This window comes from Cryptomeria japonica, chromosome 10 (assembly GCF_030272615.1).
Source record: "Cryptomeria japonica chromosome 10, Sugi_1.0, whole genome shotgun sequence".
NCBI classification, from domain to species: domain Eukaryota; kingdom Viridiplantae; phylum Streptophyta; class Pinopsida; order Cupressales; family Cupressaceae; genus Cryptomeria; species Cryptomeria japonica.
Window position 1 is genome coordinate 307,602,882 of NC_081414.1, and position 26,712 is coordinate 307,629,593.

At 40.9% G+C, this 26,712-nt stretch overlaps 1 protein-coding gene across 3 annotated transcripts in view; it reads right to left on the bottom strand.

Moving 5' to 3' along the window:
- Nucleotides 1-26,712, bottom strand: part of LOC131078953 (uncharacterized) — a 247,738-nt gene that overhangs the window by 31,495 nt on the left and 189,531 nt on the right. Inside the window, exons 19-21 of one of the 3 annotated variants that reach the window (XM_058016803.2) lie at nt 7,339-7,397; nt 7,101-7,205; nt 6,831-6,997 (exon numbers count right to left, since the gene is read on the bottom strand). In XM_058016803.2, the coding sequence (XP_057872786.2) occupies nt 6,833-6,997; nt 7,101-7,205; nt 7,339-7,397 (329 nt within the window). In that variant the 3' untranslated portion in view covers nt 6,831-6,832. Of the gene's footprint in view, nt 1-6,804; nt 6,998-7,100; nt 7,206-7,338; nt 7,398-26,712 lie in introns of those variants that run through there. The other 2 variants (XM_058016802.2, XR_009113892.2) reach the window with 2 other exon arrangements.

Below are 26,712 nucleotides of genomic sequence, written 5' to 3' on the forward strand. Positions count from 1 at the left end.
AGAAAAAGTCAAGAAAACTCTACCACTTGTTCAGGGGGAGTATTAGATAGGAACCTGGAAAATCATACTAGAAAATGAAAGGAAATACAACTTGGTGGTATAACCAGCCACTTCCACTTTCTCAGTGGGCAATACAAGAACGAAACCACTTATTCAGCGGGAGTGTTAATATCAAGTTCTAGAAAGTAACTGAACAAGAAATTGGTGGTAAACCAACCACTTCCACTTATTCAATGGGCAACAAAGTTAGCTACAACTTTTGAAATTTCAAGAACGCTCTTTAGTACTACTATAACAACAAATGACAATAAAGCTAACAATGAGGCATCATGAGAAAACACTACTGATATGATTCAAGAAGTTAGAGAATCAATCCTAAACTTTGCTGATAAATTATGATGAAAACAGGTGTTTAGAACAGCAATACCCAATCTGATATGCAACAGCTGCAAATTGATTTTTCTAACCAGCAACACAGGATAGCTTCAAATGTTCATAACTTCCTCAATTCTTCTCCGAATGAGCTCAAATTGAATGCAAAGGCACCATAAGGGATAGGCATTTAACTTCCAATCATTCCAAGTCCCAAACCAACAAATAAGGAGATGGCACGAATTCCAATGCAGCCCAAGCAAGATGGTCTAACCAAAAGCAAAAATCAATGGCTTCATAAAAAATCACGAAACCTTGGGCATAGGAGCATGCAGATCTCTGGAAAAGAATGAGCTAGTACCCACAAAAAACAGATCAAACCTCCAGCCGGTATGAGAATAAACTCGAATCAATGTATAGGGTTTTCACACTCCAAAAACCAAACAAACACCACTCACACACCAATTAGAAAACATTGAATCCACACAAAACTGAAAGACTAAGAGCAAACATCTCCATTGGAATACTGTGGCAACCTTTGAATGAAGTTGCACCACAATCAGCTAGGAGTTATCTTCCAAACTCGAAACTGGAAGAAGCTAAGAGGCACTCAACCCCGAAGCAAGAGTCTCTAAATAATTTCAGCAGCACTTCGTTATCAAAATAATTAGCATCCCCCAAAAGAGAAGGGACCTTGTATTTATAGACTCAAAACCCAACAATTCAAATTCCCTTTTTTCCCTCCAAGTTGGACGTCCCTTTTCATGTGCACAATAACTTAATAAAATTCATTAATATTTCCCAACTTGGATGCCCACATGAGAACATCTTTTAAGAACTTAAAAAGTCATTGAGCCTAGGCGTGGGGGGCAGAAAGCAACATGGAATTATAAAATCACTTCAATTATTACCTTCTAGAAACAAACTCGAAGAACCCTAGATAAGCCACCCCTCAGACCAAACAGCCAGAATTAGAAACCAAGTGTTGTACCATATTGCCAAAAATAGTGCTTACTAAAAATAGCATATTGCTAAAAATAGTTAGTGATTCCAAACACCTTTTAAGCACAATCCAGGTAGCAGTCGTAACTTACTAAAAATAGTAAGTTCAGAAATCTCCTCCCTTGGAAATGCATGTCACACCATTCTGAGGCTCTCTGAAAACCCAAAAAGACCCAGAGAGAAAACTGTCAGACTCCTGCAAACAACCCTCTAAAAACCTCCCTAAGATGGAAACCTAATTTTGCCTCTGATTAGCCTACGCGCCTCCGAAATAGGCTAAAAGTTATCCTAAAGGACTAGTGCTGAGAAGGGGACATTACATGGGGTCAAATTGGTGAGGAATTTAGTGCCTTTAGAGACACTAAACCCTCATCCAGATGTCAAATGGCAAGCATGCTACATTAAAGAAGTGTTTTTGAAGGTTATGGAGAAGAATGCTCCAAACATGGCTATGAAGGAATTCATTGAGATCAACATTTGTGGTGATAAATCGATAAGATCTAGAACTTCAGTTCACACTCTATGCTATTTGTGTTTTTATATCCTTCCAAAAGTTGTCTTTCTTGAGTAATAATGCATAAAATCACAAATAGGAAATTAGCATCTGTGCAAAATCTCTTTTTTTTTTTAATTTGGCAATTTAATCTAAAAAATAAATTAGACATTCAGCTAAGCATAATCCCCAATTAATTGAGATGATTTCCAATATAGAAACAAAGTTCCCATCCAGGGGATGACCCTTTGGTGAAATGGTGGGGCTTCTTGCCTATAGTGCCTACAACCTAGGTTCAAACCCCATGGGTTCGTCTCTACTGTGTTAACAATGGAGCATGTTTGACCTTGGGGAGAACCTTGGAGAAATGGTGGGGCTTCTTGCCTGTAGTTCCTACATCCTTGGTTCAAACTATTCAATTTTAAAATAGAGAAGAAATCAAAGAATGAACATACTTCATCATTTCAATGGGTGAGCGCCCGCGAGGTGCAGGGGCTACTACGGTTGTGGGAGAAGATGTAGGGGAAGAAGATGGCGGTCCTGATGGAGAGATGGATGGTGCGGGTTGTTTCATGAATTTGTTGGCCCCCTCCCTTCCCCCTGTCGGCTCTGACTTATGGTTAACATGTTGGAGTGGGCGAAAATGCGGAGCCAAGGTTTTGTCTGAGGAAGCAGAGGTTTCTAGCATTGGGGTCAATGTTGGTGAGGAGGATGACCTTGTTTGGAGGATTTGTGTTGACTCTCCCCTTGGTGTTTGTGTTTTCCTGCCACGAGGTTGTGGCCTTGGTTGTCTTCTATCAAGGGGTTGCCTTTGCTAGTATGAGTGGTCCTCCATTTGTCATGGGAGCAGTTGCCATTTCGTTGTTGAGAATATGGTGCGCGGAAGCGGGTGGAGCGATTCTAGGGTTTCGACGATGGCTACGGAGGATTCTGGTGATGGGATCAAGGCTCGTGTTGCGATTGGTCCTATTTGGGGGGCCATAGCTGCTTCTCCCTTTGGCCTGGTTGCTTTCCTTCCATGGGGCTACATCTATTGGAGTGTGTGGTCCCCCATTCCTACTCAATTTCAGGAGAGTGAATGGTGTTTTTTGTTCTCTTTGATCATTTGGTGGGTTTACCCTTTTGGAGCTTTGACGAAGTGTTACTATCTCTGTTTCAGTTGTTTCGTTGCAGGGGTCTTTTGTTTTCCTTTGGCCTTCTCTTGCTATGGTTGCCTTGTTAGGGCTGAGTCTCTTTCTGGCTACTTAGAGGTCTCTTTGGGCCTTGTGAGGGTAGGCTTTTTGTGTCAGATTCTGGACCTGATGCTTCTTTGGAAACATTTTTTGGGGTCTTTTTTGTTATGCTTTTTGGGAGTCTTTTCTGTTTTCTGTGTACATCCATTCCGTGGCTCCCAAAGCTTTGGTTTGCTTTTTGGAGGGTGTGGCTCTTTATTTCCCTTATCATGTCTTCACCCTTTCTTACAAATCTTTTTAGGGGATGGATGAATGTTTTTATCCCCCTACTATTGCTTGATCTGTCGTTCCCGTGGGCTATTATGGTGGTTTCTATATTTGTGGGCCCTTTTGTTGGCTTTTCCCTTCTTGCCTTCCTAGTTTTGGCCTTTTTGCTTCTCTCTCAACATCCTTAGCTTTCTCTAGTTTCTCCTATAGAGGTGGCCCTATCTCCTTTAGAGGTGGAGATGGCCTTCTCCTATTGAGGTGGAGTTGGATGTTGCGATTGATGTTGGGAGGTGTTGTTGGAAGGTTGATGGTGCCAAATCACTTGGTAGCTTGGGAACTAAAGTTGGTCCTTTTATTTATTTCTTTCCTTTATCTCCTATTGAGGTGGAGATCTTGGAGGGTATGATGTTCTCAGTTTTGATCATTTTCAAGATTAAGGTTATGGTACTCTTTTCAAAACCCATTGTTAAGGTTGAGGGTGCCTGGAAAACCCCTATGGTTATGTTTGTCTGAGCCTCAAGGTGTTTGGCTTCGGCTTGTTTCTTTTTTCAGCTAATCCTTCAATGATTGTTCTATGTTGTTAGGCTGATGTTGGGCTGCCAGTTGCCTTTGTTGTATATTATGGCAGCTTTCTTCTCTATGTTCTGGATTAGTGAAAATTTGAGGGTTTCAAGCCCCTTCAAAACCTGTTGTAAGGGGTTTCGGATCCCCTCAAAACCTGTTTGTTCCTTAATCAAAAACAAAGTTCCCATCAATGGTTCAAAAGGAAATTGGAGAGTAAATCTGAGATTCTGCAGTAGACATTTTGACGCAGTTTCTGCCATGACTCCATACACATCTTCGAAGAGAAAACGCAGTTATGGATGCAATGACAAGATCTTAGACTTAATGGTAAAGCAGGTGTCCAGTGTGTTGGCATACAAAGCCATATGGGGTTCAAGCTCCATGTCCTCTGAGCTGGACTATTCTGGAGGTACAATAGTGGAGAATTAAGGTATACATGCAGGTAGTGCATCAACAGTCCCTGCATCTTCCTTCCCCCTTACATGAGCACTAAAACGCTTATGCTTTTTTTCTCAGTAGCCTCAACTACCCCAGTTAATGGTCTAGGTTTATCTTCTTGTGCTTTCAAACTCTAGACATTTTTCTATCCTAAAGCATGGCCACTTTTTGTAAGTTAAAATACAAACCAGAATCTGTTTACCAAAGAAAAGGGACTCGGACTCGACTCGGACTCGGCAAGGCCGACTCGGACTCGGACTTGGGACTCGGCTCCAGACTTGGCTGGACTCGGGATAGTGAAAAAATCAAGAAATTTAGAGATTTTTAAATATTTAAAACTTGTTTCAGACACCCTTTATTGAATACACCTTAAAGACACAATAACATCATCAAACTCGGCTCATTTGATTACATACACAAGTATACATCAATCACATAAGCATAAACGCAAATTGTAGCTGAAGAAAATAACAAACATAGATATATAAATATTGTCAAATGTATACAATATTACAAAACTCATGGAATAAAAAATCCATGTCATCATATGATCATCATCAAATGTTTCATATAAATACCAAAGGTAAATACAACTACAAGTCTATGGCTCAGAGGAGCCTGCACCCTCCGGCCCCGGCCCCCTGCGAAGGCGTCTAAGGTAGGTCCTGGATGATTCGACTGCCATAGCCGCTCCCCGTGACACCATGCCATGCTCACCAACATCAGGAACATCCGTGTCACTATCTGCCTCTGAATCTCCTGTTTGTGCTCATGCTCTCCGCTCCTCCTTTGCCATGGCTACAGTCTCAACCTCTATATCTACCTGGTCGATCCAATCAGTGTTAGACTCGGAGGTTAAATTTTCTCTACTTCTATCGATGCAGTTTCCCCCCATATTTTTCGACAGGGGTTTGGGGGCAGCGCCCCCAAGGTGGGGTCAAGGGGCATCACCCCTTGCGAGGTCCCTGTCGTGATACAGGGCGAGGTCGAGGGGCAGCGCCCTGCGAGGCCAAAAAAACTTATTACAAGTCTGAATTAGGGTTTCTTTGAGAGTCTTCCTTAGGGCCTAGTTTTGCTCTTGTTGCTAATTGGGTCTTTCTTGGTGAGTGAGTATCATTCTTGAAGGTCCGAGCTAGGTCAAGTTGGTGAGTGATAAAGTCTGGAATGTCATCCTAATCTTCAAATGCCCTGAAATTTGGCTAAGTCTGGAATGTCCTAATCCTGAAATTTGACTAAGTCTGGAAAACTGAAGAATCCTCCAAAAACTAGATTTTGCAATATAACTCCTGGAGGCCCGAAACCACTCTCAAACATCCTGACAGTATATATGGAATATAACTTAAAGTATAAGAATTCCTTTATATCTTTCTTCTTTCTTATACTTAAATGTTATATTCCATAAAATAATCCTGACGGAGAGACCAAAATGTCAAATTTCGCTCCTGACCCTTCCAAAAAAACTTATTACTTTTTAAAATGTTTTTTTTTTGTCATTTTATTAACCCAGCCAGTAGCCGAGTCTGGGGCTCAGCACTCGCCGAGTCTGGCGATTTTGAGCCAAACTCGCCAACTCGACGAGTCTGGCGAGTTTACTCCCCAGACTCAGACGAGTCCGAGTCCGAGTCCCTAGGACTCACCGAGCATGACTCGTACTCGGACTCGCCGAGCCTGGGCGAGTCCGGGCGAGTCCCGTTTCTCTTTAAACATTTAAAATCTGCTAACAAAAAGCTTTGAAAATGGAAGTATGATGATAAAAAAATGGGTTTAGGAAGAAAATATATGAATCTATAAGTTTTTTGTCCCAAGGATATTTCTAAGTTCATTTTCAGTATGTTAGAAAATTGTCTAGTTGCCTTTGAATATCTAAAAATAGATTCTAGGAAATTTAACTACAGTATTTTTATCTTTTGAAAGGGTGGGAGACTCACTGTCCATCCACATTTGTTTATCAACAAAATAAAATTTAATATTTCTGATAGTCTACAAATATAACTCAAATGAGCATCTGAGCCAACTGATACTAATAATCAGCTCCTTGTGAGCAATACAATACTTAGCTCCTTAAGAGCAACAATTTAGAAACTACTACTAGAAACAAAACAATGGAAAACCAAGAGTCACCACTTAGAATTCCAATTTAGATGCCATTTCAGGGATTTTAACTTGGGTCTCCACAATAAGAATCACTTGATCTCTACCCATTGGACTTATCAATAATAATTAATAAAAACAATTTAAATTAAAATAAAACTCATTACTGTGGACGATTTGTTGCATGGCACTCTCCTATCAAGAACCATTCGATGTGTTAGTATTGGCAAAATTTATCAAGATTCTATTGTTGATTGTCATCATGTGTTTTGTTGGAAAATCTTTCAATCAAAGGAGGGCATGCTGTAAGAAACATTTATAAATTCTTTGTTATCAAAAGTTTGCCATCCAATGCTACCAAAATCAAGAAAAAACTTAATAGCAAAATAAAATTCAACCAAATACCCATAGTCCACTTTTGCAGAATTGACCTCTAAGGAGCTCTAGCCACATTGATTTTCTTTGCCTGTTTTAATCGATCTTCAGTCCACTCTTTCATTTTCTCTTTTTCACTCCAAACGCTGCTTGCGTTTTCCCAATCCCAGACTTCTCTCAAAGCAACTTTTTCATGGTTTTCTTTAGTAGAGTTCCTAACATCCTGCAAGAAACCCTTTTGTCTGTTATTATATGCATATACAAGATCATATCATAGAACATTTTTTATCATTTCAAAAAAAAAAAATAGTTGATCAGATACAGACTTTAATGCCAATCCTGCAGGCACGCCTTGATTTTCTAATAAAGTATGAGGACCGCATTCCATATTTGTCATTTCCCCTGTCATGAAATTTTTTTACAGAAAGACCCTACAGCCAGCCAGTAGTCAGATTTGAAAAATAAGTTGTAGGACCATATTAAGAAGCGCAGTAACTGTTTCAGGATATATACATATTCAATCTATAAGTAAAGGATTGATCTCTAGGTTCGGTAGCACGGTACCTTGTGAATATGTTTCATTAATCGCTTCCATACAGGAGCTGCATGTGAAGCACCAGTACCTACAAAGAGGCAAAGAAACAATGAATAATATAAAACATTTGAATGACCTTGTCTTTGTGTTGTACAACCTTCAGTTGCATGAAAAGAGGGCACAAGGGCAACATGCACATCAACATTTAACCTTGATGGTATTGACCCATTTTTGAATTGGATTGCTAAAGATGTCAATGTGGATCCACTGCTTACTGATGATGGCATACAGCCAAATTGCAAGCTAATGTGACAACATATGAGGAGGAAGAAAGCAAGCATGGTGAGCCATTATCCCAACAGTGTCATCTTATTATTATCCCAGCAGTCAATGTGGAACCACTGCTTACGGATTATGACATAGCTAATTAGGTGAGGGCTGCAGGCAAATGGCAAGCAAATGTGACGACATACGAGGCAGAAAGCAAGGGTAGTGAGCCATTTGGGGTGGGTTCACCACATGCACAGCTTGATCCTGTGCATGAAGCTCATGCTGAGGATACTGTAGCTACATCATCCCCTTCCATAACACACACATGATGACAGATTTTTTTGAGCTCTATTCATATAAGAAATTTATGATTTTATAATTTTTCTTGATATTGAAAAGTTCCTATGTATTGAAAATTTGAACTCATTTTTTGGTTTATGAAGTGTACAAAACTCTAATTTTGATCTATATATGAAGGAAATCAGTAACATGTTCCATAAATTTAGTAATATGTGTGCTTTTATGAATATTTTTTTAAAAATTATGTACTATTAATTTTTTAAATAAATTTGTCTAGTTATTGTCTACCTTTTTCCCAAGTTTTTACTGAGTCCTTTTTTTAAAAAAAAATTAGGTTAGCAGATCATGTTGCCTGAGATAGATATTTTTCTTGAACATGTTCATTCTGATGATGATCCAGTATTGAAAAAGGATGTAAATCTAGACAAAGTCTTGCTAGTTCAAGGTCAGTAGCCAATCCATTGTATACTTAACAGTCATATGCAAATGATGGGATTCTTTTTTCAACAACTAGAACCTGTCTCAGACCATAATACTTCCTCTAAATTTATGATTGCATATGTTGAGGTGATCAATGAAGAATACTGGATAAAATATGAGGTAGTCATCTGCTAAAGATGTGCTACGATAGGAAAAGTTTGAAGCTACCTTCAAAAAGAAGTGGAGTATCTCCACCAAATGGAGATAAGTCAATGAAGAAGAGGATTTTCCTAAACTGCAGAACATTGATGAATTCATCCTCAAATTTTCCTTGCATGGTCATCAAGATCATCCTATTCTATGGACACCAACAAAATTTTTGTAAAGGTTTCAAGGATGAACACTACCATGGTTGGATTCCCAGCTCAAATGGAGGGATTGTAACTTTTCTCATCCAATACATGGTCTTGTCTAGTCAATTTGTTCCCTTTGTCCTATAGGTAAGTAGGTGTTATCATTTTCTATGCTTGACAATCATAACATGTTTCCTTTCTCAATGTGTTTGTTTTCATTGTTATTCTTGTTTAGATTAAGCTAGTTGACTATTTGGGCTTAGAAAATTGGCTTGACTCTTTTGCAACAGATAAGAAACTAATGCATTTTAAACCAAAGATTATGTTGTGGGGATAAACCAGGTGGAATATCAGCGAAGACCAAACTATCCTTATCCAAAACCGACTTAAGTTCCTCATCCTAGTAGTAAGTCGGTTGCTCTTTCACAGGTTTTGTTGAGATCAAGCAATGTGCTGCCCAGACTACTTCATCATGTCTGAAGATGGCTTCCATCCATTTGGCGGAAATCTCCCTCGAGCCGCCATTCGACATTCCTCTGAGAACCACCTTCTTACCATCCACCTCGAATGAGAACTCCATCCTTTTGAAACTCTGCATGTATTGATCGAGGGTCTCCATCCATTGAATGCCCAATATGGCATCTGTGTCATCCAGATCTACTACAAAGAAATCGTCGGTCACCGTGTAATTTCCCATGGTGATGCTCAGTTGTGGAACCAGGTGAGTGCATGATAGGAGATTGCCTCCTGCCACCTTGGCATTGAACCTTTCATGCTCCTTTGTACACAAACCCCTTCGGGTGACGAGTGATGAGTTTATGAAGTTGAGCGAGGCCCCATTGTCGAGCATAACAAGGACTCGTTTCCCTTGGAGTGTACCACGTGCCCTAAATACACTACACCTTGGGGTACCCGCCAGTGTGGCAATGACGCCTCCCCTCCGTACCAATATGGAGATTCTCTCCGCCAAGCTGGTTTCTTCGGCAGATTCTTCCCTTGGTGGTTCACTTTCCTCATGCTCCTCTTCTCCATCGGACATCACCTCAATATAGTGAATCTTTCCTTTGCCCAAACATCGGTGAAACAAAGCTTCTTCCTTCTTAGTTCTTGTTTTGTGGCTTCATCCAGCGATGACCTCTTCGGAAAGGGTTTATTATCCTTCTCCTTTGGAACGAAAGGTGGTTTGGTATGTGCAAAATTTTTGGAAGAGGAAGATGTTGCCATGTTACGGGCTTTTTTTATTGCTTCCGTGAGCGTGCTGGGGTTGAACCCTTTCACCCAACCTTTCAATGGTTCCATCAATCCGTCCATGAACAAGACCACCAATCTCCACTTTGAGGTGTTTGTTACCAACACGGATAGCCTCTGGAACTCTATGATGTAACTGTCCATAGGTCCTGACTGTTTTAGTTGCACCAACTCCTTGAAATTGAGTTATGGATCCTTCCCGTCAAATCGATCTATGAGCCTCTCCGTGAAGTCAGCATAAGAAGTTATTTAGTCATGGACGAGAGTGACCATTCCATGATGCCACCATTCGTGAGTGACTCCTTCCAGGTGAAGTGCTGCAAACTTGATAGCTTCATCTTCAGGCATCGGGTTGAGTTAGAAGTAGGTATCTTCTTTTTGAACCCAAGCTCGTGTCGAGGTTGCTCCGATCCCATCAAAGGATGACAGGTTGATCTTGCCAACCTTCCGGTTGATGTGATTGTTATAGTGTCCATAATAGCCCCGACTTCTGCCGCCCGAGTATTTCATCCGGAGCTCAGCATAATCCTTGAAGGATATGTCCCCCTTGAGATTTGTATCCCTACAATCTTGGTTCAACTTTGCTTGCATCTTCTGAAAGGTGGGTTCTTGCTCCCCGCGTGGCGCTTCTGATTTCTGAGGAAAAGTCGGCATCAACGGCCGTGAATGTGAGCGTTGGACATTTCACCTTCTAGTGATCGAATCATTGCCCTGCCCATTTTGTTCTCCATTCGTTTTTCCCAAGGCCAATTGTTGTAAGGTTTCCTCCATGATTTGTTGTCGTTGCTCCCCTCTGGTTTTGGTGTCGTTGAGCTGAGCTTGGCTTCTGGTAAGCTCCCTTAATAGTGCCATGACTTCTCTTGCAGGATCCTGTGGCTCCCCCATTCAGTTGGCTGAACGATACCTCCTAGTGTACACTTGCATCCACTACACAACAGGTTGGCAAGATCACCAGCTCTGATAGCACTGTAATGTTTCGTACGTCGTATGGTCTCCTTCAATTGCTCCACGTACAGTGCAACTAGTGGATGGTCTTCCTCAGAACGTAGAGTGGTTACCGTACGGTACACTTCCCTCACGCAGTCAGCGTATGGTAAGATTGGTATGCTCCTTAGGTCGTACAATGGTGACTGTACGGAACACTCCCCTCAGGAAGACGATGTGCGATGATCTTGGAGCTTGATCGTACGGTGGTAAGGTCGTACAGTAGTGGCCGAACAGTGGGTGAGTTAACCGCCAAGTTTCGCCCTTGAACCCTCCAGACGTTTAGACAGTTCGGTGTTGCAAAATGGAATGAGTTTATTATTATTCCAAATACAAGAGACTCGGGTGTAGATGATGAATATTCGCACATGCACAGGAAATTATATTGATAATGATCATAGATTACACAGACTCTGAACAAAAGCAAAATAGGGTGAGGAGAAACTCCCACCGAAACTGCGGATGCCAAGTAGGGAGGATCTCTCACCTCCGAAATGACAGACAAGCTGAACTCCAACTGGAATTCGCACATACAAAGAAAAATACCAAATTCGCATACCAACACAAATGACAGACTCGGCCATAAATATGCGCTCCGGGAAATTTCCCGAAGGGTTACAAACGGGCTGACACGACAAACTAAGACTTGACTAATCTAATTAAATAAAGGGCCCGAAAGATTTGTTATTAAATTTGGGGCCTTACAATAAAGTATTTAAATTTATTATTTAATTATATCGGGGGCATCACATAAATGGTCATACACTAATTGCAATAAAATGTTGTACGCTGAAAATGCTCGATTTGATGTTGTTCACTGAAGAAATGTGTTGACTTGTTCGTACGTAAAGCCCCAAAGAGTGGAGGTCATGTGATCAACACTTGTTGTGAATTGTAGGTTTAAGAGGGTTGAATGACAGAGGAGGATGGTCATACAATAGATACCTCACTTACAAGAGGTTGTACGATAAGAAATTTCAAGCTTTGCCTTCGTTTGTGAAATTGATCTTGAAGTTGTGCGTTACAAACAAGATACCATACACTAGGAGTAAATTGCCATACGAGGTACTTGGGAGTCTACAAAAAGTGTCATACAATTATGCTGGAGGGGATATGCCAGAGAATGTGTCATACTATGTAAAAGGACCATACATTATAACTAGCCTTCTTATAATTTTCCCCAACATTTGATATTTTAATATTATTTTTCGTCTTTTTCCCTATAACTTCATGATTATGTTCTAATTTTTTTTTTCTTAGTCTATAAATTTTTTGTGAAGTTGATTTCCTTTGTCAAGTATTTGTATGCTCCACATTAAATATTTTTCTCTTAGTACTTTGACGTGTATCATCCCCAATTTCACATTTTTCTACAAAGTCGGATACCTTTGTTGTATTTGTCATCTTTCACAAACCATGGAATGAGTCCACACACAAACTGTTGATCTTTTTAAAATCATTTTTCATTGGTTTCTCTTCACTAAGAGTTAGCTTCAAGGAATTACATATTGATGAAAATACCCCATAATGCTCTATTTGCCAATGAAACAAGCCACCTAAGAATTTAATTCATCCTCTAAACATGACTGTAATTCCAAAGTTCCTTGTGGTTTGGTTCCCTCGAACCTTGACTCTTTGTCCATTCTTATCTGGAGTTTGAATCTGACAAATCCAAGGAAGCTACTTCCTCACTAACGGCTTGGTTCTTTAAATCAATCACATACTTCCAGCCCTTGTTTTCAATGGAGATTGTATACTTTTTCCAATTCTTATCGGCTTTGTTTGCTACCAACTAGCCCTAACCTAGCAATGCATCTACTTTCTTCCTTAAAGAAAGGACCATAAAATTAAACAAAAACGCTTGGGTTCCAACCCTTTAAAACTCCAAGTACCTTAATAACTTGTTGATCTGCATCCACCAGTTGAAAAGTTGGTGGCCAAATAGTCGGCTTGCCGAGACCTCTTCGAGTGTTCCATGGAAGTACATTCACGCCAAACCCGTCATCAACAATTGTATTGGTGAGATTGCTTCCAAGGATTTCAATTTTCTCCACCATTGGTTTCTTTGTTGTGTTTCATGAGTAATATCGGGTCAATCACTTGGTCACCTAACAATGATGGTATAATCATTGGATCTTCATTCTCCACAAACTCCAATTGGGTCATAGCATGCACCATCTCATTCTCCTCTGATACAATAGAATTTCGATGTTCAGGAATACTTTGTAATAAATCCACTACTTTAACTAGTATGACAATTTGCAGTACTTGTGCAATAGTTTTCTTGGATTGTAATTGATTTGTTACCGTACTTGTATTTGCATCTAAGTGGTGTCATTAGTTATCCATAGCATTCTCCACTTTGTCCCTTGCTTCACAAAGCCTTTCTTTATTTGTACATGGGTCCAAGTATGTTGCTTTCTTTGGTTGGGCAATGAATAATGGCCAAAACTCCATTTTGCCATTCAACATCAATTAGATTAATGTTAGCCTATTGCTTTGGACATCTAATATCTTCATGGTCATCAGGGCCACACCATTTGCACAATAATTGTACATTGTCTTTCTTATGTTGGCACTCTCTAGCAAAATCTCCCCATTCACTACATTGTCAACATTGTATGATAGGGCATCCTTTGGGGTCATACTATATTTGTCTTCGACCTCCTCTTTGATTTTGATAACCACCTAGAGATGCATTTTGTGGCTTCTATGTGGTGGATGACTCTTCCTGCATAAAAAGTACTCGTGTACTCCTAGTCTTCAGATTATATGGGCACTCCATTATTGAATGATCCATCACCAAGCAAATCTCACAAAACATCTCTTTGGGTCAATTAAATTTCGTGTGCCCCTCAATTTTGCACTAAATACACCATAGTTTATTGGTTTCTTCCTCTGCCTTCAACTCTTTCATCATTCTCATCATATCCCACTATAGGGCTTGACCTATTTTTTTATCCTTCATCGCTACTACCTTTGGTGCTCTTATCATTGTTTGTCCTCCTCTTCCCTTGAGAGAATGTTTTATTTCCACTCTTGATGTCCATAACCTAATTGTAAGCATTAGTATACAAGGAAGGAGGCACTAGTTTTATCTTTTTCCTTAACGAGGGGATCAATCTCTCGATGAACCACCACTTCTTTAGCCCATGTACTAGCTAGTTCTCCAACTTCACTAGCAACTCTTTGAGCCTACAATTGTAAGCCCATAGGTTCTCGTGTTTGCCTTGTTTGGTATTATAGATCTCCGCCACAATCTCATTATCATCCCATGGCAATTTGAATTCTGCCTCAAATGCTTTCTTCAATGCATCCCATGAGGTTGTCACTTCTACTTCCAATTTCATGAACCAGTCTATAGCTATACCCCATACTGTTGCTGGAAACACTCTCAGACAATAATCTATCTTCCTTGCCACTCTCTATCCAAATGGTTTTGCACACCTTGCAGTGCCACACAAGATCTTCAAACCCTTTCCCCATGAACTTCGAGAGTTTGTCTTTCCACATTCGTAATAACTGAGGGAGTCACCATTTTTCTTGCCTAATTTTGTCCTTGTGCATTGGAAATATTTGGACTATTTCGCTATGTATGTTTTGGTGCCTGTCTTGCACGTGCAGCCACATATGACTCCTTCACTCGTCCACTTTTAGCATCCTCTACACTCTAGTTATCCTAAGGATCGTTTCTGCACTCCTTCCGTCCAAGGGTCCTTGGCTCGCATCCTCCAATTATCCACTCTTCTCCCAAGATGGATAGTTCTCAAATGCGACATATGTTATTCTCAAAAACTTCAATTGATTCATGTCTGGGGTCTCTTTCTTCTTCCTCATCATCTGATGCTATCTGTATGCAGTTCGATGACTACCCTCCTTGGTCGGCAAGGTCTTGGTATGTTTCATCAAGGAGTGGTAAGAATCTAGCAATTTCTTCCCCTCTCCCTTCGAGAGTTCTTCGGTAAAGGTTTTCCTCTCTTCTTGACTACGACTTCAACTAATGCTTCGTCTTTTACTTCGTTCTTGGGAAAGGCTTCGACTTGAGAATCGTCCAACTAGATTTTCCTCAAGTGTTTCTCGTAAACTTCTTCTTTATTCTCTTTGTTCTACAATCCTCATAGATCACCTAATCGCTTGGTCTTGACCACCTTGTGGCCTCTTCTTTGATTAATTGGGATCTAAGGGCATGAATCAATCAAATCTAACCCGATTTCTTTTAAGGCAACGATGTTAAATGTTTACTGCTATATCTAATAAATTAAATACATGAATTAATAATAAGGATGATAATGCATACCAGATACAAGAGTTAAAAATATCTCTATTTGCTTATGAAATTATTATAGAAGACCAGACATGTTCAGCCAAGTATCAGAGTTAATCTGACTAGATCATACTACTTTCCTTGATGATACACAATATATTTAGATGACCCACGGTTGCCAAGAGGAACACAACTATCATTGAATCAACGCTTATAACCACCTGATGCTTAAAAGTTTATAACTACTCGATGCTGACAAACACTTAATAGGAACAATAAACACATAGTCGGATAACCAATATTATCGAACAATAGACTTTGTACGTTGACTACATCCCACCAACAACAACTTTTTATTTTTCCACCTTAAACTTCAACTCCATTGTTTGCAAGTTCTGTGAATACTTACCAAGCAAATGAAACAACTGAACTCCCAATATAACATTCATTTCCCCAATACCTACCACATAGAAATCATTAGTCATTATATAATTTCCTAACACAATGCTCAACTAAGGTACTTTCTTGGTACTAGTCATTGTGAATCCATCCACAACCATTACATTGAATCCTTCAAAATCTTCCACCTATAGACCTCTCTTTGCCACCAAGGCCTCATCAATAAAGTTTTGGGTTGCCACACTACCTATCAACACTACCACAGGCTAACCCTATGATACTCTTCTAACCCTAAATGAATTCTATCGAGGTGTACCAAAAAGTGTATGAATAGTACCTCCCTTAACTCCTAAAGAGTGCTCCATTGGTTCAGCTCATTCTTCATCTAATCCACTTTGTTCACTACCTAAATCATAGTTGGACTACTCGCGACTCGGCTCAACTCGCCAAGCCCCTAGGAAAAAAACTCGGGAAAAACTCTGAAAAACTCGACGAAAAACTCGACAACTTAAAAACACGCTTAAACTTAGTAAAAAATGCATTTTTTTGCAAAATTTAATGAGAAGATGCATCCAATGAGTCAATAAATGATAACACAAAAGAAACAAGCTGATTCTAGATATATTTAAATGCAAAGTGTCTACAAAATCACATCCTCATGAGGAATGCTGATGGCTGGAAGCTTGGAAGCAAAATAGTAAATTACTAAATAGTTTTTGTAAAAACAAAAGTAAATACATCATTACAAATTACAATTACAACTTCCTCTTCCCAACTCTAGCAAAAACTTGGGGAGAGGTAGAACTAGAGGGTCTAGTCGTATAAGTCTGTTGTGGGCGTGACTGTGCCTCCCCGCTCGATATGGCTGACTGAGACTCATCCTCCATATTGGATGAAGCTATGTCTCCACCTGCTTCTGGCACTAGCAATGAATCCTCATCCTCATCCTCTTCCTCGTCAATGTCATCCAGTCTGAAACCAAATCCACCCCCCTCCTCCATAGCCTGCCTCTCCAAATCAGTGATGTCAGTGTCGGAAAACAATGGAGGCTGCTCCTATGATGTCCAATCACTGTAAGGATCTATATCATCCAAGTCAATTGAACCACCTTCTAGTTCCTCTACCTTCCTTACGCGCAATCAAAGATTATATTGCACGTAGACAAGGTCATTGAGTCGTTTCTGTGCTACCTTGCTCCTCTTCTTCGTGTGGATTGCTTCAAACAAGCTCCAATTGCGCTCACAATTGGATGAACTGCAAGGCTGACATAAGACTCTGAGGGCAAATTTTTTGAGATGTGGGGTGTTTCCACCCCAATTTTGCCACCAAGCATCTGCAAAATAAATAAAATGGAAAAGCTAGAAAGCAAAGAGAAAAGAGAAAACATAATTTATCAATCATTTTAGATCCCAAAATCCAAATGGCAAATGTTATACCTGGGGTTTGAGTGGTTCTTCCTCTCCTAGCCAGCTCTGAAGAGAATAGCTTACCCCTTCCTCCCTCATAATTTTGGAGCTCACTCACAATGAGGTCTCTCTCCTCAACATCAGGTGCCATCCTCTCAATGCATGTATTGAGGCCCTCCATGACTTCTCCATTCGGATCTGAGTAAGAACCCCCGAACCTAAAACGAGGGTTGAGGAAGTACCCTGCTGCATGAATGGGTTGGTGGAGTTGATTGTTCCACCTCCTATCAACAATTTCCCAAATGGGATCAAATTTGAGTCTATCCCCCTTGTAGTAATTTTTGATAGACTCCTTGGCCCTATCCATGGCCTCATAAAGATATCCCATTGGGGTTTTATCCCCATCCACCAAGCGAAGAACTCGAACCAAGGGCTCTGACACCTACAATTGAAAAATACAAATTACAAAAAGATTAAAATTTAAATAATGAAGTTACAAATTAGTAATGAGAGACTTGAATCAAGAATAACTAAAATTTAAAAATTAAAGTTTTGAAGTAACAACCTTCACAATCTCTGCAGCCCTTTGTGCAAATTGGTTGTCGAAGACTATGAATGCGACAGCCTCTCCTTCATGCTTCTTTGAATAAGGTGAGTTAAGCCATTCTCCACTCACAAACATTTGTTTCAAAGAAGTCAATGTAGCAAGAAGGCTTTGCAATGTCAAGAAAATCGTTGCAAACCTTGTGACACCAGCTCTCACCAAATCTTTCCCTTGGGTGTGCTGTCTCATCAAATTTAGGACCTGTTGTGACCTTTTTCACACATCGCCCCATTGCAAATGGGGACCCTCTCTTTTCCTGCTTTCTAGGGTTTTGTTAGTGTCCTATGACCTTCTGCTTCAGTTTCACCAAGCCTTGTCCAGTTTTGAGCAATTCAGGCCCTGACGATTGAAAGTTAGTTTTTGCAAATTATGTGATTCCGAAATATGAACACCACCATAGTGCTTAGAAAGGCCAAGCGACGAAAATCGCAATTGATTTGGACGAATTTGGACAACTTTCTATTTTTAGAAAGTTTGCTTTTTTTGCTTTTTCCTATTTTTTAGGAAGTTTTGTTTTTGGCATTTTCAGCCCGATCCCCGGTATGGCTATTTTTAGAAAGTTTTTCCTATTTTTTAGGGATGCTTGCTTTTTGCTTTTTCGGGATGGGAATCTAGGGTTTGCACTTACACCACTGACCAGCTTTGACCGGGACTCAAAAATTCCAAGTTTTGACCTAAAAAGCCAAATCCCTACATTTTAGGGGGTGTGATGCCTCAGATGATCCACCTAGGCATGGATTTCAAATTTCAAGTTAATCCGGTTAAATTTGGTTAAGCTATGAAATTTTGAAAATTTTCTAAGAATTCTTCTAAGTCTGGCTAACAAGGGTTTTAAAGTATTGTTGCAGGTTCAAACTCTGCCATGATGCGGGAGGCCATGAAGAGAAGACCCTCCAAAAGTCTGCCATGTGTTGAAGACCCTCCAAAATCCGCCTTGAGCCTTGTATAAATGATGTCATGTGTGTGGGGAGCCATGAAGAAAGGCACCTAAACTCCGCCATGTGTGTGTGGGAGGTCATGCGGGAACACCTCCAAACTCCGCCATACCATGAAGGAGGACCCTCTAAACTCCGCCCTAGGCTATGTGGGAGTGCTTCTAAACTCCACCCTAGGATAGAAGGTCACCAAGAGAGCCCTCCAAAGTCTGCCATGGGGAGATAGTTCAAAACTCCGCCTTGCTGGAGAAGTCACCAAAGTCCGCCCAAGGGGTGCAATCAAAGTCCGCCCATGTTGGTGGAAGTAACACCTCCAAACTCCGCCCAAGGTCTTCAAATGTTGAAGAGGTGTCTTAGAACTCCGCCATACCCTTGGTGCCACCTCCAAACTCCGCCATGTTAGCCTAGAGACCTCCAAAAGTCCACCAAAATTTGAAGGTGATGAGAGTTATCATCAAAGTCCACCTACACATGAAGGATCAAACAAAGTCAACAAGTTGAGCAATGTCATCAAAATCCATAAGGATTTCAAACTTGAAAAACAAAATAGAAAGTTTTGAAAGGGGATATTGGAAGATCCATAAAGATTTCGAACTTGAAGACCAAGATAGAAAGTTTTTTTGAAAGAGAATATTGGAGGATTATTGGATATTTTCGAACTTAAATCAAAATGGAAAGTTTTTTTTAAAAAAGAGATATTTTCTTAAAACTTGGAAACATGAAGTTAAAATTAGGAAGTATGAGTTGGAAGATTTTAAGGGTTTCTACTTGACGATTTAACCTTGTTTACAAATACTTCATTATAAACTTCATTTCTACACCAAGAAGTTCGAAGATACTAAGGAGAGCTTAGTAAAGTATTTCAGTTTGAAGATCATCTGGAGAAAATTTTGATATTGCTAGAAGTTGGATAACTTTTTTGACAAAAGTTTCACAAATTTTTGGAGAAGGGCAACTAGTACGAGGAAGAATTATTTAACCTTTTCTGAATTTTCCGAGTGTTCTTGAGAGTTCTAGCCTTACTTCTACCCATCCAAAGGTGAAACTAAATTCATGATGCAGATTTATGGATTTTTTCTGAATATTTTCCAGAATTTAATAAATGATTTTTTCGAAAATTTTGGAGAAAGAAAATCATTTTTCAATTTTTTTGGCAAAGTATGAAAATTTTTGAAAGTTTTGACACTTGATGGTAACCACAACCAGCCTTAAGATTGAGGGTTTTTCAATAAAAATGAAAATTTTCCAACACTGCAAATTATTTTCTAACTTAAAATTTCATTGTTTGTCTGCAGGTCCTAGACATTATGAAATTTCAAGTGGATAAAGATGCTCCTCCGGAGTCGAGGATGACTTCAAAATGGAAGAACATCAGCGACACCAACCTCGGACACATCAATCTGAGGGAATTTAAGAAGTAAATGTTTGGTCTGGACAACCTTGTGCCTACCACCATTGCGCGAAAGATGATGAAGAGTGGCATCGTGCATGCTGCTGGCTTCCTCCCCACCATGCAATGCAATGAACTAGTAGTCGAATGTGCCAAACATTACAACCCCATCAGTAAAGACATTATTGCACCTGATGAAAGAGTGTTGGCGAACATCAGTGATGAGGCCATCAAAGAGGCCTTCAGGATCCCAGAGTATCACAACACGGTGTATATGACAAAGGACGAAGCTGACGGTTTGTATCAGGACCACCTGGAGGAATATGATGCCATAGTCAACCATTCCTGGCTAGACAAGCCAAGGAAGGGCGCCTCCAAACTTCAAAGGAAGAGCCTAGTGCGAACATACTTCAAGGAAGACATCGGAGACATGATCGTCCTACTCAATAGGATAAAGGGAAACCCTCAGGGAGCTCCATTCGAACCCTAGATGTATTATTTCATTAATGAAATAATGAATGGAGTAAAAATGATAGACTGGGCCAGAATGATCAGCGACAACCTGTTGAGGTGTCTGAAATCGCATTGCTACAAACTCCATACGGCCAATGCAGAATAGAATAGCCAACTGATTATCCTACTCTCTTGAGTTAAGGAAGTCTCTAATGCTGTTTTCTAAGTTTGATCAAAGGAGACAACCTCAAGGTTTCTTTTGTCAAGTCTTGACTTCGGGATTTTTCAGTGGCTTGATGTGTTTATGCTGGAAACACAAGGGGGACTTACGTTGAATGGGTAATTTATAGATAAGTTCCCTGGAACTTTTATAATCTTTCTATCAGATGATTTCGGTTAATTTGATACTGTTTGAATGAGACTGCAAATTTTCTAAATAAAAAAAGGGGAAAAAAGGGAGGGAAGGATAGAGAGAGAGAGAGATAGAGAGAGACATGAAATGTAAATTCTAACTAAGATAGCAAATTCAGTCAAGCAAACAGACACCTCCAGGAAACTAGATTAAACATCACCAGCTGCTCAAGCACAATGTTTGCATAAATCCAGTGCAATCTTCAAAGGAGAAACAAGATTTTCATGTTATCAAGTATAGCATTAGAACTTTTACATTCATAGTATGTGTTTGATAACCGAACTAAGCATAAAAGGTCCAGATTAACCATGCAGAAAGAAAGGCAATCAGTCGTTCCCTAATGCTGTGGACTGCAAGGATTCTATCAGATGCTTGATTGAAAAATGCTATGCAAAATAAATAGACATAACTGAAAGATTTCTAAATTAAGTGAAGAAGGAGACCATGCACTCACAAGGAAACTTGAAAACAGTCTTAATTCTTTGCATTAATTCCTATAAATTTCTCCAAAGCTTTCACAACAATCCAAGAACTTCTTACAAAAAGAGGGAAAACCAATCCCTTAAATTGGCTTCAAAAAGGATGAATGGCCTAGATTTAATCTAAACAAGTGGCCCAGATTCATCCATAAAGCATGGCTGCCCATACCCATAAATGGGAAGCAAATATCAACAACCACCCCAAAATGGGCAATAACTACCCAAAACGGGATAATTACAGCAATTTGAAATAATCCTAAAAGGTGCATCAATAAAGTTTTACATTTGTTGACCAAAAGTCAACTGTCACTTTTGGTGCAAAAGTGCACTTTTAAGATTTAAAGGGAAAAGAACACTTTTGAGAAATTACTTTCTCTATTTCAGTCTCACACTCCTTTTCTAAAAATTGATCCTAGCCATGCAGGTATTCCCGCCATAAATCACAACCTGCTGCCCGTTCCTCGCGAACGTACTCCTAGAACCTGATACACAACTGGAAGAGCAGACTGAATGGAGGCATGGGAGGATGGCGAATTTTGTATTGCATGCCCTCGAGACACCGGTCCACGTGTTTTAAACCGTCCTTCTAGCTAGAGCGATTACGCTCAAAGCATAATATGTCTGAATGAAACTGACCAGCAAAACTCAAGTCCTTAGTGGAATAGGTAATCTTATCCATCCCCAATCTTTCTTCCCAATCCGGCTGGATTGCATTATCGGACAAGTCATTTATCCATCCCGAAACCATTGATCGGAGGATGGTCTTACCTAGTTCTTGCATGTTTCCCAGAATCACTTCACATGCGTCTCTCTCCTTGTCAATAATTTCTTTGGTGTCGTTCTTCATGGTGATAGTCCAGTACCACTCCTTAAGAACACTGATGCTATGAGGATCTAGGATGGCAGACAATGTAGGAATTTGCGCGTGTCCAAAAAAGAGCTCTCATGAGGGGAGGGTAGTGGCTGCCACTTCGCGCATGTGAAGGGATTCCCTCTTTACCTCTAATAACTTGACTAGAGTGAGCTCTCGATGGAGGGCCATTTCTTTTACCTTCTTAAGGATCTGCTCTCCCTTTTTCTTGATGTCTTGCATCCATTCCCTGACGGCCTTTGCGGTGTCTCGTACTCCTTCAAATTCAGTTGTGGTCCTTTGCGCCAATGTTGCCGAGGGAATATGGGATTCGGAGGCATGGTGCAATGGCCTTAGGAGTTGATCGATGTATCCTTCAGCTTGCTCAGCACGGGCCCGATACATGTCCTTTTCAGCTGTGATTTCTTCGAGCTGCCTGAGTATATTCTGCACTAAATCCTTAAATTCTTCTTTTTCTTGCTCTTTAGTAGCTCATCCGATGGGGACAGTTGTAAAGCTATAATCTGCCAGCGTAATCTGATCTACTGGCTTGTCTACAGGCGGGGTGGCAATGTGAAGAGTGCGGTTCCTTTGCTCGTCTTTGGTCACTCTAGAATATGCCTTGAGCTTTTTCTTCCCCTTAGCTTTTGCTTGATCTATGCGCGAGAAGATATCCTCTAGATCAATGGGTGGTTTGGTGTCAGCCTTGCGCTGGGCTCTGGCAATCAACCACTCTTGAGGCACTGTCTGGGTTGATGATAAGGTTAAGTCCGCATTCTGTTCTCTGACGTTCTCAACCGACTCACCACAGATTTGCAGCTGCTCTGCCATCGGAGGAGTGAAAGAGGTGTGAAGCCCTTTGCTTGCAGCCGAATTCTCCCCTATTTCGCTGAACAACTGCCTGACATCTTCATGTGATGGTCGTTCTTCAGCTCTTTCGAGCTCATGAGTCTCATCTATCCTTTATTCTCCTTCGACAGTGGAGTCATCTTTGGCTGTATTGTGGAGCAGCAACTCGTGACGGCTCTGTTGAGTAGGTTCATGCACTTTGACCCCCTGGGTGGATGGAATCTCTCCTTCTATTGGTTACCCAGTTCGGTCAATTCGAGGGCTCTTAGCTCAGTGTCTAGTACATCGGGCGCAGGAGGATCATTGGCTTCAAATGCATCGATGTCGCTCTGGGAAGGCGGAGCAGGTATACAATCCAATTCTACTGCATTGTCGGACGAACTGGGGTCTTTTGAAGATGAAGTGACCTCTGGTCTCTTTATAGGAATCTTCTCCCTTCTTGTTCTTTTGGACGTCCGAGTCCCTCTACAAGCCTTAGCCTTCTTTCTTTTCTCTGGTTTCTCAGTTCCTTCCCGAGGTGCACTAGACGTTCCTTCATCTTCTGAAGACTGAGAATCGAGGCTGCCCATTAAGTGGTAAGTGAATTGGACTCCCTCATGGATTAGCCTTTCGATCTGCTGATGTAACCATTGATCTGTGTACCTTGTTGGGGCTGCCATGACTGCCTTGAAATCAGTGATTGGGTCCTGGGACCAATCAACGCCTAGCAAGAGATGCCTTACTGCTTCAAATTCTTGGACCCGAAGGCAATTCCCTGAATCCGTGAGCTGATCTAGGACCCGACGGTATTCAAAGAGTCGCATTTGCTGCATATCAGTCTAGAATATTCCCATCGCCTGACCTCGTAGTCATTAGAGCAATTCTTCCATTAGTCCTCAACTGATTCCTTTGCTCTGTACCTTCTACCATAGGCTCTTTTCGCCAGATTATCATTGAAATATTTTCTTGGAAAATGGTCCTGTAGGCCATAAGAGGCCAACTCTACAAGGGACTCTTCTACTAGGGTAGGGGTCTTCAAGTGGACATCATGGTTGCCTATGATCATAGGAAATGTGAATCCAGCCTGCTTGCTTTCTCGGAGTAAGATGCCGGCTGGGCGTGACTGCCTTGCAACCTCCATAAAAAATACTTTGTCGGTTGGATACCGTGGAAGTCGGAGGGGAGCACCATCGAAGCTAGCTATTCGGATGTAGGAGAACCTTGGGAACTGAATGAACCAGGCTCCATACCTCTGTACTAGAGTAGTAGCTTGCTCTGAGAGTCTTATGTGTAATCCTCCCTGCATTAGCCTGACCAGGCGCATTGTGAAGGCGTCATTGACGCGCTCATACTGACCAACTGCATAAGCCGGGCTGCTCTTTTCCCTCTGAGCTATATCTTGGTAGTGCAGTTGCGTGTAACAATCATAGACCTTCACCTGACCGGGCCCATTCCCGATTTCACCTTTCATTATCAATCCTGGCAGTGGCTGGTTCTTGGCGAACATATAGACCAAATAAGAGGTCATGGTGAAGTACTTCTTCGTTTCGAGCTCAATCAGTTGAGTATGGATGTTATTGCTTATGATCTGGGCCCAGTCAAACTTAGACTTCCCGGCAAAGACCTTCTCTGTAAAATAGAACATCCACTCTTCAAAGTAGTTGGACTTAGGAAGTCCCATGACTCGACTGAGCAATGTGACCATATCCCCATGTTCATTATGAAAATCACTCCTGGGGTCTTTTTCACAATTCCGGCACTTGAATGCCTTTTCTCCTTGTACCATTCTTCGTTGATTAGTGCTTTGCATCGGGCTAGATTCATATCATATGCCCCTTGTGCTTCATCTATGGTTGTAGCTGTGGGATTGTTTGGAAAGGGGATGTCAAACGCATCACCAATGGCCTCAGGAGAGAAGTCGGCGATAGTCATATTCTCGAGGAGCACTAGTCTAGAATTTGGTTCATAATGTCGGGCAGCCTCTACTACTAATTCATAGTTCTGTATCCCTGGAGGAAATCCCGCCGCTTGGGCGATGCCACTTTCCCCCATCTGCCTAGGCCTGCCATATGCGTCGGGTGAGAAGACCCGATTCCTGAAGTCTTGAATATCAATATGGCCAAGGTCGGTATCACCGATATTGTCCCAGACGCTCTAAACCTTCGACTCCCTCAATCCTCCCCTCTGATATTGATACTTCATCCTTTCAACCTGTTGTGACCATTTCACACATCGCCCCATTGCAAATGGGGACCACCTCTTTTTGCTCGTTCCTTTGCTCGTTTTTCGCTTCGTTTTAGGATTTTGTTAGTCAGTCAGTTGTCTGGATTTAGGGTCAAGCCTTAGGGTTTTAATTGCCGTCTTTTCAGGCCAGAATCCAGTCAATTTTGAGAGCTTTTGAGTTTCCTTTTGTAAGAATGCAAATTTTGAATGCAATGATTTCGCCAAAATGGTCTATTTTCAATTGGAATTTTGAGTGCAGAGCTTAAATTTGTCTAAGTGTTGAAGATGAAGTGTGAATTTTTTTTGTCCAATTGAGTAATTTTGACCAAATTTTGACTTTTTTGATTTTTGATTTTTGATCCCAGGCATGGGGAATGATTTGTTTTCGCCTTGTGAAGTGATTAAACTTGTGAAATCATGTTATTTTGACCTGTAGGAGCAAAATCGCTCCTGTCCCTCAGTGAAGGACCGGAGCTACAAATCAAATATTGCTTTGTCCTTGCAAGATTTTAATGATTTGGCGATTTGAAGAGATCCAAGGAGATATGTTTTATCAAATGAATATAACTTGAAGTGCCGACATGAAGGAGAGTGGTCCAGAATGCCAAAATCGCTCCTGTCCCTCAGGAAGGGACCAGGGCAAAGTACATTGTAGCTCCCGTCCCTCTCCCAGGGACCAGAGCGATATTCTTCATAGGGCATGTTCTGGACGAAAATCAAGCAAGTTATAAGTTTGAAGGCAAGAAACAGGGTGAAATGAACTCATTGAAGATAAATTGAAGATTACCAAATGTCAACAAGGGACCTCAAATGCCTAGTTCGCTCCTGTCCCTCAGGAAGGGACCAGAGCGATTTTTGTCTAAGACAAATTTCTTGCTAAGTTACAATCAAACCCGAGGCATGGATGAATGGAATGGAATGTTGCGAATCCGTTGAAGATAATTTTAGAGGTTAGCAATGTAATGTGGAGCCTACAAGAGCAAGATCGCTCCTGTCCCTCTCCAAGGGACCAGGGCGATATAATGATTATACTGTCGTTCCTCCAAATTCAGGACACTCCAAGGCGAAGAACAAGGTGGTGAGGACATTTTAAGACATCTCCATTAGGCACAAAGTTACAAAGGTCGCCAAGTTAAAGAATTTGCATCAACACACCTAATTCGCTCCTGTCCCTCAGGAAGGGACCAGAGCGAAATTTGCATAAAGACATAAATTTCGAGAGATTAACAAGCATCAAGTGATTAAGGAAGATCAAGGGATCACGTTTTACCCAATGAGGACAATTGCAAGTTGGAGAACGCAAGCATGAACACAAAGACTTGAAGTTCGCTCCTGTCCCTCAGGAAGGGACCAGAGCGATATTGAATATATTGGCCAATTCATGCAAAAATCACGTTAAGTTAATGTTTTACAAGGTCGTAAAAGGTTCAAGGCGTCCTTTGAAGGTCATACACCAAGGTGTTGAACGTTAAAATGCTACCAATTTGTGCAAGGAACTCATATCGCTCCTGTCCTTTGGACAAGGACCAAAGCGATTTTTATTAAAATAACCATGTTCCCTCAAAACCAAGACAAGGCAAGGATA